Raw genomic sequence first — 12,853 nt, forward strand, 5'->3', positions numbered from 1 at the left:
TTGAAGAATTATTTCTCAATGAATATAATTTTGATTGCCCAAAAATTATGACGGTGAAAACTCGCAATAAAACAGGCGTAGAAAAGTTTCGAAAAACCTTTAAAATATACAACCATTATGCAAAGCTTCTTAACTAATTGGCATTCTGTATTCATTCGACTCCGCGGCGTCTGCTTTCAGTGAGTCAATAGACTGAGGAGAAAAGTTTCCACCGTATCGGGCCGAAGCGAGCAACAGTCAGTGCACTTTGAACTACTTTCGTAGTCCAGTGTCGTAGTGTCTGGCTTTTATTCATTCCGGAGTAATAAGGCAACGCTGTTTATTGTGATGAACGTAATTTAGACTTATTACAATAATCAGATAATTCAGCTTGTATCGCATTGTCAGTCATTGGCCGAAGTGCTTTGAAGAAAAGGATCGGTAATGGCAAGTGAATGGTTGCAACCGTTATTAGATTAGTGCCTGGGCATCTGATGGTGTTGTAGTGAAGTAACGAATAATTAGAATTTATTTTACATCGGTAGCTGGAGAAAAGGGAATTAATGGAATTAGTGAAGGGGTGTTAAAAAGCAAATTTGAAATTAAATTAAATAAAGGTGAAATTAAAACACACGTTCTAACTCAGTCGATTTATTCATATATTTCCGATTTATAAATAATTAAGCTAAAAGTGCAGTCCTCAACAGTTCCATAGTCAGTCTTTCGCCCACCTCAGTTAGCAACAACTCGAGCATCAACAATGAAGCATCCTTGCGATTGCCCACTTTGATCAACGACATCAATCTGAATGGTGACACTGATCAACGGATAGATCGAGGTAATCGGCATACTCAGATGGTAGACCAGATCTTCACCGGCACTGATCGGACAGCGAGACTGAACGAGCCAATTGCAAGCAGCAGAACGATCTTCGGGCAGTTCGTACGGAACCGTGATTCCCAAAGCGGTGGCCAGTACGTTGATGCGCAGGTTGGAAGCATCCCGCACTGTGATTGTTAATTATAATTAGTCGCGAAAAATTCTGGCTAGAACAACCAGCTCAATATTCACCAGCACTGAATTCCATTGCCATGTTGGCATCGGTTCCTCGACGTAACGAGCAGGGCATCGATGGGCAGTTCTCGATACGGACAGTATTGGGAAACGGTCTGCCCCCGTTGCAAGCCCGAGCTGGAACAACGTCCCATTGTTCGTAGTCAATGTCGTCAGCGTTCTGCAGCATCACGGCTGGAACGAGTGCGACCAACAGCAGAACTTTGAACATTGTCACAATTTGTGGGAGAATACTGAAGCTTTAGGCAAACGATGCTAACACGAAGCTGGATAAGGACAACTGATGACTGGAGTTAGAGAATCGTTCATAGTTTTATACTAAAAAGGCATTGGTCGGCGATTGTTTGATAACATTGGCTTATCATGCGCGGTAGCCAGGTGTGCAAATTCCGTAGTAAAAGATATGGACACCCCGGTCACAGGTGTGCGCAAATGGCTGCGTCCATCTATCCGGTTGATAAACCGCTTCAATGACCCACCGTCTGGGACAGGTGCGAAAGTTGTATTATCATACGCTCTAGTTCTGTTATCTTCTCCTTACAATGTATCAGAGATGATGGAATCAATGGTTGTGCCGGATAGGGCTATATTCGGATCGATTGAATAGTTGGAGTCATGAAAGGTACAAATTTATTTAGCTTTAGTATTGTGTTGTTAGCAGCAGAACTTGATTCCCAATGTCGATTTTTTTCGGAATTTTAAAACGTTTACACAAATGTGTGTAAATTATTCAAATTCTGTTTTGCGTATAACTCCTTCATCTAACATTTACCTTAAATTGCTTGATCGTTTAAAAAAAATCATTGCTACGCCAGAAACTCGACGTCGAAATTACGACGTCGGATTTTCGACATAGAATTCCGATGTCGGAATTCCGACATCCGAAATTTCGACAAAGAATTCCGATGTAGGATTCCGACATCGGAATCCGACGTCGGAATGAAATTTATTTTAATTTATGTACATTTCGAAGACAACGCTCAAGCGATTAGATGCAAATGTTAGTTGAGGGAGCTCTGCGTAAAACAGAATTTGAAAAATGGGCACATTTGTTAAATAGTTTAAAAATTCCGATGTTGGTAATCCGACATTGAAATTCCGACGTAGGAAATCCGATGTCGGAATTCCGACGTAGGAAATCCGATGTCGGAATTCCGACGTCGGAATACTGATGTCGGATTTCCGACGTCGGAATACCGATGTCGGATTTTCTTCGTCGGAATTTCAACGTCGGAATTTCGACGTCGGAATGTTGGTTTACGATGTGAATTTATTCTATTTTGTGATTCAACGTTGAGTGGCACCGAAATGTTCGCCACAAATTTTTTTTGATCAGTTTTCAAAAAGGTTACTAAAATCGGTTGTCGGCACCCAAACATGGTCGGTTGTCGGCACCCCATTGTTTGTGGCAAATACTCTAAATAACCTATTCAATATGGGTATTTACGGATTTACGAATTTACGAATGGATACCAGAGATCGATTTTTGGCAACATTTTGAAAACCAGAAAGGCGACTTCCGCTTTAGCGTTTTACATTTAGATAAAGAAAGCCCACATTGTCGTGTTTACACCGCTGGGTACCACTGTATATACCAGATTGTCACGACCAGACAATTTGGTGTGGGGGGAGGGTTTAAACCTGTACCCCCCGCTCACCTTTGGCTTACCTCTATATCCCGGTCAGCGTAGCAAACAGGAAGTTAGCAAAAGTTGAGCAAAGCGAAATTGATGCTGGCAGCGTTTCTGCGAGCATTTTGCGCGATTTGTGCGAGAATTCTGGCAACAAATTCGCTCAAATGCAACAACCGTTTCTGACAGAAGCGGTTAAACCAACCGATGCTGCTCACTTTTATCCAGAATCGAGCCAGAAATGTACGGCCTAGATCTCTGTACGCTTACTGCCACATCTTTGTCAGATGTTTTGCTCGATTCGTGCTAAATTCTACCAGGTAGGAATTGCCAGGATCTTTGCACAGTTTATATCCGAGTTATGTCAGGGTTTTGCTCGGTTCCTGTCAAAATTTGCCAGAAAACGCGAGCGAAACCGTGTTCGCCCTAGCTCAACTAACCCTACAGAATACGCGCAGAAATCTGACAGGGCTGCCAAACCAAGACTTACAGAAATCTAGCAGAGCGGTCTCTGCCAGAAAATTTGCTCACTGGGATGTTCGGTCTGAAGCTTTGGTAAAAAATGGACTGCCTGAAACTAACTCAATTGCAGTGAATGCGATCCGTCAGTCCCTTAACAGTGCGTAATATTCGCACTAGTTTTCACATACACATATTGTGGTTATGATGAAGAATGATGTTCATAATGCCTTTGATGGTTGTTTAAATGAATACGAAAGCCCCCGAAATATTTTGAAGAAATTTGAAAAAATTTAATATGATCAGCAAAAATATACCTAATATTTTAAATGGAATTCTTAAAGTTTCATTTGTAAAAGTTATCTAGTGAGAATATTTCCTTGTAGTGAAAATTGGCGGCACACCCCGACACCTACCTGTTGGCTTGTTGTGGAGCCTAGCTCAACCGCCGGGAACTACACCGAATAAATCGCGGCGAAGAGAGTAGCTAAATGGCTCCTGGTATCGTCACAAAACTGGGAGCTTACTGGTTCACGAAACGGATATCGGTACCGAGAGAAATTTCGCTACATTCTGTAGTCCTTGACTGACGGCGAACATGGACTGGAGAGTGTGCGAAAAGTATCCCCATGGCGACGACCACCAGGCGATTCGCTACCGCAACGGCCAATGGAGACCTGCTGCAGTACGGACCGGCAAGCTAAAGTGGAAGATGAAAGTCTTTAACAAAAACCTCTTTGTTGAGTCACTTTGGCGAACAGCGGAATCAAGTACGTTGATGCGGCTGATCTAACAGGAACGGTTGTGACGGCTTGTGACGTTAAAATGTCTTGAAAACTGCAGATTACTGGTTAAATGAGTAGCTCAGTACGCTACACGCTGCTTGTCTTAGAGCCAGAAGGCGGGCTCAGAGCGCAATATCGGAGAGTGAGAGAGGAGCGCAAGCGACGTTTCGAGAAACTAGGAACTCTTTAAAACGGGAGATCAAGCTTAGCAAGCCAATAGCCATAAGCCCGCCGACACCAGCTGAAATATGCCCAGGTAAACAAAAGATAATCGTTGAGGGTCTCTTCCCGAAGCACGATTCAACTACCTGGCCACCAACACCGTACGGCGAAGAAGAAGGAGGTAACCCAGCCGAGTGGCAAGTCGATGTGACTAAAATCAAAGAAAACCCCCGTTCCGGATGGAATACCAACCGTGGCGCTGAAAGCTGCGATCCTGGCATATCCGGACATGTTCAGGATGCTACTGCTGAAGTCTTTAGATGATGGCAAATTTCCCCGAAATGTGGAAGGTACAGAAGCTGATGTTGCTACCAATATCAGGGGAGTACCCGGGCCATCCAGCCTCGTATAGATCAATGCCGCAGCGCTGCACAGATGAAAGAGCCAGATCCTGAATAGCTAATTCCAGAGTAGAGTACTACTGTACCAGACGAACAAAGGGCAAAAGGCAATGCGAGTCGCAGCGGGCGTTCCTCAGGGCTCAGTCTTAAGATTGCGGCTGCCCGGAAAAGTGAAAATCATGTGTTTCGCGTGGACGACGTGTCACTAACGGTGATGAGTGAGACACTTGAAGAAATGGAGGCGTCGGTGACGGAGACAAGCTGCAAATCGCTCACCACAAGACGGATGTGTTGTTGGTCAGCAACTGCAAAGCGGTTTAGCAGATACATATCACCGTCGAAGGGCATGTGATTGCATCGAAGCGTGCACTGAAGCAATTGGGAGTGATAATCGACGACTGGTTGAGCTTTAACAATCACGTTGATTACACCTACGAAATGTCGGTCTATTAACTAGTGTTTCGTCATCGATACTGAGATATGGGGCTCCTGCATGGGGTGCGGCGCTGAAAACCAAGTGGAACCGCGAAAAGCTGAACAGGATGTTCCGGCTGGTGGTCGTACGAGTAGCGATTGCGTACCGGAGGCAGTATGCGTTATCGCCAAGGTGATCCCCATCTGCATCGCCCTGGCGGAGGATATCAAGTGCTACAATCAATGAAACGTCAAAAACGTGAGGAAGATGATGAGAGTCGATTCGATGGTGATGTGGCAGCTGGAATGGGACAATACGGAGAAAGGAAAGTGGACCTACTGGCTCATCTAAATCTGTCGACGTGGGTCAATAGCACGGAGAGATTACCTTCCACCTGAAACAGCTCCTATCGAGCCACGGCTGCTTCAGGAAGTATTTTCATCGGTTCGGTTACACAACGCCACCACTGTGCCCGCAGTGTGAGAACGTCGAGAAGACACCGGAGCATGTGGTCTTTTAATGTCTGACGTTTGAAGTGATGTGCAGAGTGCTACTTAAAGCGGGAGAACCGGATATCAACCCGGATAATGTAGCCTACAGAATGACAAGCTACGTTAAGAGGTGGAACGCAGTAAACAGAGTTACGATGTAGATCATGACCATCTTGTAGCGGAAACATCGAGCAACGATTTCGGGAGAGCAATCACCGCCAGAATAAGCTAGATCCACCGCCGAATACTAGTCGAGTAGGCTGTAACAGAGCACCGAGTATGAATCGTCGAAACGCCAGCGAACCTGACGTTCCGATAGAAAAATAGCGAGAACCAAAGAAGTATATTGGGAGAACTTTTTTCGCCAGCGAACTCTCTGTCAACGTAAGCTAGATTCACCGCTGGAGACTAGACTGAGTAAACCGTGACGAGACACCACCAGTCGCGGGTCGTTGGGGCATCAGTGAATCGGACGCTCTGCTTCACTGCAATCGCCAAACTGACCTCGGCATCTAGCTGATTGACTCGGTTTCGGGAGAACTTCTCTCACCGGGGAACTCTCTGTTGGAGTAGGTCAGGTCCATTGTCGGAGACTAGACCGAGTAGTTCGCGAACATGTCGAGGAGCTAAAGGGCTCATCAAAGAAGTAGTTCTAAATGGCCCAAGAAAAGAACTAAAGGGCTTAAAGGAGTTGCGGCGCTTAATGGCGCCGGTCACGGAGCTAAAGGGCTCAATAAGTTGTGGTACTGAAACCAAATAAGAATCGGTATCGGGAGAACTTCTTTCGCCCGGGAAAGAAGTTAGACTGGTAGACTGCGTAGACCGCGACGAGACACCACCAGTCGCGCCAGGGCTCCAGTAAACCGGACGCCCTACTCTACTGGAATCGCCAAACTGACTTCGGCACTTGGCTGGTTGGCTTGCTTTCTAACTTCTCTCACTGGGAATCTCTTCACCGGAATAGACTAGATCCATCGTTGGGAACTAAACCGAGTAATTCGCGAACCAGTCGGAAGCTCAACGAGGAAGTAGTCCTAAATGGCACAAGGGAACTGAAGGGCTCAATTAATTAGACAGTCTGAAGTTTGCCGCCCAGATTGTCCACGTACACTCAAAAAAAAGTAAACGTTATGCCTATTGATTTTACACATAGATTTTTGCAATTAACGGAAGCATATAGACACAATTTGCTGGCACATAAACCTAATGCTTGTATTTACAAGAAATATTAATCTTACATTCACATTTCATAACTATTAGGCACATAAAACCCCATTCTATAACAATATGCACATATAACTTATGTGTGTGCATACATAGTTTATACAGTTGACACGTAGAAGGTATGTGTGCGCGTGATAACAATAGCATTTCTTCTTCATATGAATTTTAAGCGGTTTGAAGCAAATAGAATTAACGTTTGGATATTTTTCAGTGTAGAGGAAGAGCACTAATTCTAGACCCACAGCTAGCTTTCCTACTACTATACCGAAATTGCCACACTGTACGGATGGTCGAAAACTACTAGTGTGTCGACGATGGGTGCCGTAACTCTACTGAAAGAACTAGTTGGACAGGAGGGTGTGCTGTGCACAAAAAAATCTCTTCCCGAAGTAATGCCGTAATGTAATGCTGCACAGTGGCCGGCCTTCGAATAAAAGTCGGACGAAATCAAAAATGTTGCCTAATCTGGGTGAAAATTACATATTAAGGTAATTTTGGGGTGCTGAATTCATTTTTATTGTCAAAAGTTATAAAAGATGAAATAAATTTTCCCATGCAGTGCTATCGAACCTTTCATTTAAGCATATTATCATCACAGAGAACAGACATCCATGATCGAACAAAAATATTTAAAAAACGTGTGTAAACATTTGAATTAATATACTAAAAACACTAGCGCCGCCACACCAACCTATCCCAACTATCCGTCAAATCGATTCCGGAACCGGTTCGAAATCCTGGATGGATTCAGCATGGAATCTAGCTCAAAGAAAACAACCGATTCCGACTCAATCGGTTGACGCATTTGAGATGGAATTCATGCTGGAAGTCCGAATCGGTTCCGGACTAGTTTGACTGGGTAGAGGAATAACCGCTGTCAATTCTGTCGAACTCAGCCACAAAAAAAACATGACGACAGTAGCGCACCTGGTTTAGATATCCAAACTACCTTCGAAACCGTTAGAGATTTTACACAAGTTGAATGCTGAAGATGGACGTCTGTTCTCTGTGTTATTATTTTTATGGAAAATCTTTTTTTACTGATTAGATATAACTGAAACTAGATATAGCAACAATATTATTGGATAAAACTTCTTTCAATCTCTACAAAAAGTGTTTGTTTACGTTTTATTTAGTTGTTATTTTACACTAATCACCATGCTCCTTCATGTCAGCAAACATGATAAAATGTCGATTTTAAACCCCTCCGAGCAAAAAAGCCCAAAACGAGACCTTTAAATTCGAAAAGTAGAGATGATTTCTCATAGAATGTATAATAAGTGATCGTTCCGAACTGTTTCACCGAAAAATTTTCTTACTACGCCACTGTTTGTGAAAACGTTTTAAACTTCCGAGTCGAAATTCCGTCGTTGAAATTCCGACGCTGAAATTCCGACGTTTAAATTCAGACATCGGAAAATCGACGTCGAATTTACGACGCCGGATTTTCAACATCGGAATTTTAAATTTTTGTACTTTTTTTTAAATTCTGTTCTGCGTATAACTCCCTCAACTAACATTTACTCAAATCGCTTAATCGTTATTAATCCCTGTACACAATCGACATATTTACTAAACCCCAAAATCGTCCCTCAAATACCAGAATTGCCTATTATTGTCATCTAAACAAACAAATATCGACTGCGAAAGGTGTGGGCGATGATTTACTAACTTGCCTTACTTGATGTTTTTGTTTGCTGCAATTGGGTTGAACTCAGTCGTGGCCCTGTCCCGTGGGCACGAAAGTGCCGGAATTATTATGTAGATTGTCAGCAAAGACAAAAGTGAGTTATGAATTTTCTTTTTGATTCTATTACGCACGGAAATAGCACCAGAAGCACCAGAGCATGAAAGAATGGCCGGGAGGGGTCGATTTCGATTGATAGAACTAACCTGACAGATCGGTTTGGCGGAAGGAGAAAAAAAGCATACCTCTGCTAGAAAGTTCGGCAATTGCTCCCTTGGCTGTTTTTCTTTGCTGGCGTCCTGGTTAATTTAACTTTTTTTTCCTGGGATTTAGCTAGTAGTCCCAACAGGAGAGCGGGAAAACAAAACACGACATTGTTCTGATTAGAATTCACGAGGTGGAAAGGGCGAATGGGTTCGATGGATGTGGATGGTCCATGTCGGTAATTGAATTTGCAGGATACGACAAACTTGGCTTTCTAGAAAACTGATTTGCCATTACCATGAGGTATGTGTTTTCTTTAGTTCTACACAATCTCACTCGTTCTACTTGGTTGAAATGCTGCTTGCCTCAAAATAATGCCGTTGTTGTTATATTGAACACGTGAAGATGGTCAAATTTGCATAGTAAAATGTTTCTATAAAATGGTAGCGATGAAAGTCATGTCAATTTACTTTGAAACAAAAACTGAGGTACGCAATAAGTTTTTCATCCTCCGTTTGGGATGGCCTTCAGGTAAAGTACTTCCTAAAATTGCATTCGCTTCTCGGAAGGTAAGCTAATTTTACTAATTGATTCAATGAAACCATTTTTTCGAATAACGTTATTGGAAACGAACCTAAGTTGTGCGCATTCGAACTTACCTATTTCGATGGATTTACCTGTCACCATTCCCTTCCGGAGAAAGTGACAGCCGCTTCCGGACCGAATGCCATGAAAGGTATGTTTTTTACATATTTGCCGAACAATAAACGGATTGCTAACTGAAAAAGTTAATTTCCCTCCACGGTTGATTCGGCAAATAGCGAACAAAAAAGTTGGGTGTTTCGTTTCTCTTCCCGATTTCGGAAGTGTAGTGGCGTATCGATGGAAAATTGGAAATGGATACTTTTCAGACATCAGACCTCGCAATAATATGACAACGACCTATTTTCAGCCAGGAAATGTTTTTCAAAGTAATTGAAATCATTGCAGCAGCTATACGTTTTCCACGTCCAAGCAAGTTAGTTTCTTTATGTGGGAGTTCGTGAGTTTGATTGTAACTAGGGTTACCACCTCTGGTGAGGCTTTCACCCGGAGATTTTCACTGACATGGGATATGCTTCAAGAAAAAAAAACTTGAGTAAACGCTGAAACCAGACAAAATTTTGACAAAGCGATCGCTCTCCATTTTATTTCTTTGAATCCCTTTGTAACTCTGTAAATTTGTAAATTACTAAATTGAATCGTGTTGACCATCGTTTTGGCAAAGCATAATGTGTACCGCTTGGCTGTATCATTCCCATTAAGCTGTAAAATGTTTGCGAACAATTTTTTGGTTTGGATAGGTGTAGAATTTATCTTCCACGGCAAACCGCAAAAAATCAAAAAAAACACCAGCCACTCTCGCTGTGGAGAATAAGCCAAACGAGCTTTGCTCTCCTTCAGAGCAGTGTGGGAAGCACACTGCTTAGCGGAATGCAAAAAAAATCGGTTATTCGTCATCGAAGTCGCTAGTAGGTAGCACATCTCTCCTCTTTGGAAAACAGACGCTGCAGGAGCAGTCAGCGAGAACACCGGAAGAACTCGTTAGAAATTCAGTAGTATAAAAGTAAAAATTATCCTTCGTCTAACCAGACCCGGAGAAATTGATGTAAAACCTGGAGGTCCGAAGATCGCTTCCAAAAACCGGAGTCTCCGGGTCAAACCCGGAGTGGCAACCCTAAATGTAACAGGACCAGTTGCACTCGAACTCATGCAACTGACAAAGGTTTGTTTACCGAGAATTGAATACTTTTCGCTGACGTCAAAAATGAACTCGGGTACTAATTTTTGACAGTTCACTTGTACTGTTTACGTTGAGTTCTTGTCGGCCGGTCTCACGAACACTAATGCAGTTTCTTGGTTGAAAACAATCCCGTTTGCTTTTCCCGTCTTTGTTTGTTATTTTCCACCAGCTATTGATGTAGTATTTGTGTCATATGACGTGTACATGAACCGTAGAAGTCTATGGACTTAGAATGTGTGATTTGCTACCAGGGTATCTATTCGTCCACAAAATTTTTCTAAGTCCATGTAAACAGTACAAGTGAACTGTCAAGAAAAGTGTGGTTAGCTGTGGCAGTAAAGAACCTAATTGGCAAACATGAACTTCATTCATCATGAGTTCATTCGTGTCGTCAACTTGTAGAACTCAATAGACTTATCCAGCTGTGTTGGTATTGTGCCGTTTTGACGTTTAAATTGGGAGGAAAACAAATCATTTGCACTGCGAATTGGGAGGAAAACAAACCGCTTGTGGGCTTAAGGGGAGGGCGGTAGTATAATAATGCGGGATCTCAGTGTGCGTATTTTAAACGTCAGATATCTCAATTGAATACTTTACGGTGGCGTCACTAACGAACGCGAGTGTTAATTTTTGACAGTTCGCTTGTACTGTTTACATTGACTTAGAAAAATTCTTTGCGATTTGCTTCGAACGAATCTAGTCGTCCAGCAAATTTTAGGGTCCATGTAATCAGTACTAGTGAATTGTCAAGAAAAGTGAGGTTAACTGTGTCAGTAAAGAACCTAATTGTCACAAGTTGTAATACAGTCGTGATTCGCTGGTTGGACATTTTTTAACTGGACCGCTTTTTAGTTGGACCTTCGCTAGTTGGACCATTGTCCAACTAAAAAGCATCTGAACGTCAAAATCTCATGTCAAATTAACTTGGACAATCAATCTGACAATATTTAGAGATGTGAATAGATGCATTTACACTGTCAACATCTCCTTTGGGTGTTTTAGACATTTGTCAGTCGGCTCAACTCAAGATGGAGAGAAAGGTGGGAACATTTGACACTTTTGAGTGTATTAGTATTATACTTGCAAAATTAAGCATGGCGGCCGGGGCTCCTGAAGTAAACATAAACTTCCGAGAAAGCATCCTGATTCTTCGGTGCACGATGAAAAGTGAAAAAAGGCCGAGCTTCACCTCGGATCTACCAACAAGAACACTTATGAACACTTTTTACCTCGAAAAAAAACCGATTAAATTAACTATGACCGAACCGAAACAAAACTAATGGCAACAGAAAGGCCCACTACGTTATTTGTTTGTGCTTTTCTTCTTCATATCCTCTTGTTTTTTCGGGTTCATCAAAAAAACATGACAACCGCGCTCACACACAGAAAAAAATGTGCACACCTGTATCCGTCTTGGGTTCAACTCGCGAATCAAATTCGTTAGTTGGACAGGGCTGTGGCCCAACCAGCAAATCACGACTGTATTTCTGCCGATTGAATACTTTACGGTAACGTCACAAATGAACTGAGAGTCCATTTTTGATAGTTCGCTTGTACTGTTTACATGGACTTAGAAAAATTCTTTACGATTTGCTTCGAGCGAATCTAGGAGTCCACAAATTGTTCTAAGTCCACGTAACCAGTACAATCGAACTGTCAAGAAAAGTGAGGTTAACTGTTTCAGTAAAGAACCTAATAGTGTTTGCAGTCAGTGTGAAATTCAGTCATTATCCGTTTTCCTTCCGTTTAGCCGGAATAATGCATGAACCTGAATGTGAATATATTAAATCTGTTTATTTTTTATGCAAACATTAGATTTCGACGTCGAACTTAAATAACATTTTTATGAGAATGAGCACAGCAAACATTTGCAAGCTTACATTGATCTTAGAAGATTTAGAAGTCAAACATACCTCTGTCGTAAGAGCGATTGTGTATATGTTTCGTTCCGCACTGATAATGTCCGTTTCGTATCAGTGAATATTTAGGATATGTATATGTATTGAGGTGTTTTATGGTCCTACCAACAACTTCAGTCGCGATTGACAACGTCTTACCTCGTCAATTCTAGAGAAAATTTTCAATAGGACGTAAGTAACATTGAGAGCCTCTCTTTGTTTACTTTCTCTTTCGTTTATTACGACGTCATTACAACACTTAGTACTAATTTTCCAGTACATATCGAAAGCCGACGGTTTTTAATACAATATTATGCAAAGAGTAGAGTAGTAAATGTTGAAATGGCCGAGTAATGAACAGAAGAGAAAGACCTCAAAGAGAATCCCTCATTGTTACTTACGTCCTATTGAAAATTTTCTCTAGAATTGATCTTGCCAGACAGCAAAGAGAAGGTCGTGGCGGCTGTTTGGCCTTCCATGAAACCTCAATGTTGGCTTCCTTTTCCGAGTAGTCTAGATAAGCCGTGTAAAATCGGTAGTATAGTTGTTTCAACCGGCTAAGAATTGCACTGCGGACCAGCTGTTCCGGTGGTAAAAACTCACCAAACAAGGAATCCCAATTCCATAGTGTCATACGACCCGAGATATGGTTAAAATTGT

At 42.2% G+C, this 12,853-nt stretch overlaps 1 protein-coding gene across 1 annotated transcript; it reads right to left on the bottom strand.

Moving 5' to 3' along the window:
- Positions 1 to 651: 651 nt before the first annotated feature.
- Positions 652 to 1,313, bottom strand: LOC131677069 (NPC intracellular cholesterol transporter 2-like). The gene is made up of 2 exons (XM_058956632.1): positions 1,051 to 1,313; positions 652 to 986 (listed from the first exon to the last, which is right to left on the bottom strand). The coding sequence occupies exons 1-2, from the start codon at positions 1,262 to 1,264 to the stop codon at positions 712 to 714; spliced, it is 489 nt and encodes a 162-aa protein (XP_058812615.1). The 5' UTR covers positions 1,265 to 1,313; the 3' UTR covers positions 652 to 711.
- Between the last annotated feature and the right edge of the window lie 11,540 nt (positions 1,314 to 12,853).

This window comes from Topomyia yanbarensis, chromosome 1 (assembly GCF_030247195.1).
Source record: "Topomyia yanbarensis strain Yona2022 chromosome 1, ASM3024719v1, whole genome shotgun sequence".
Classification (NCBI taxonomy): domain Eukaryota; kingdom Metazoa; phylum Arthropoda; class Insecta; order Diptera; family Culicidae; genus Topomyia; species Topomyia yanbarensis.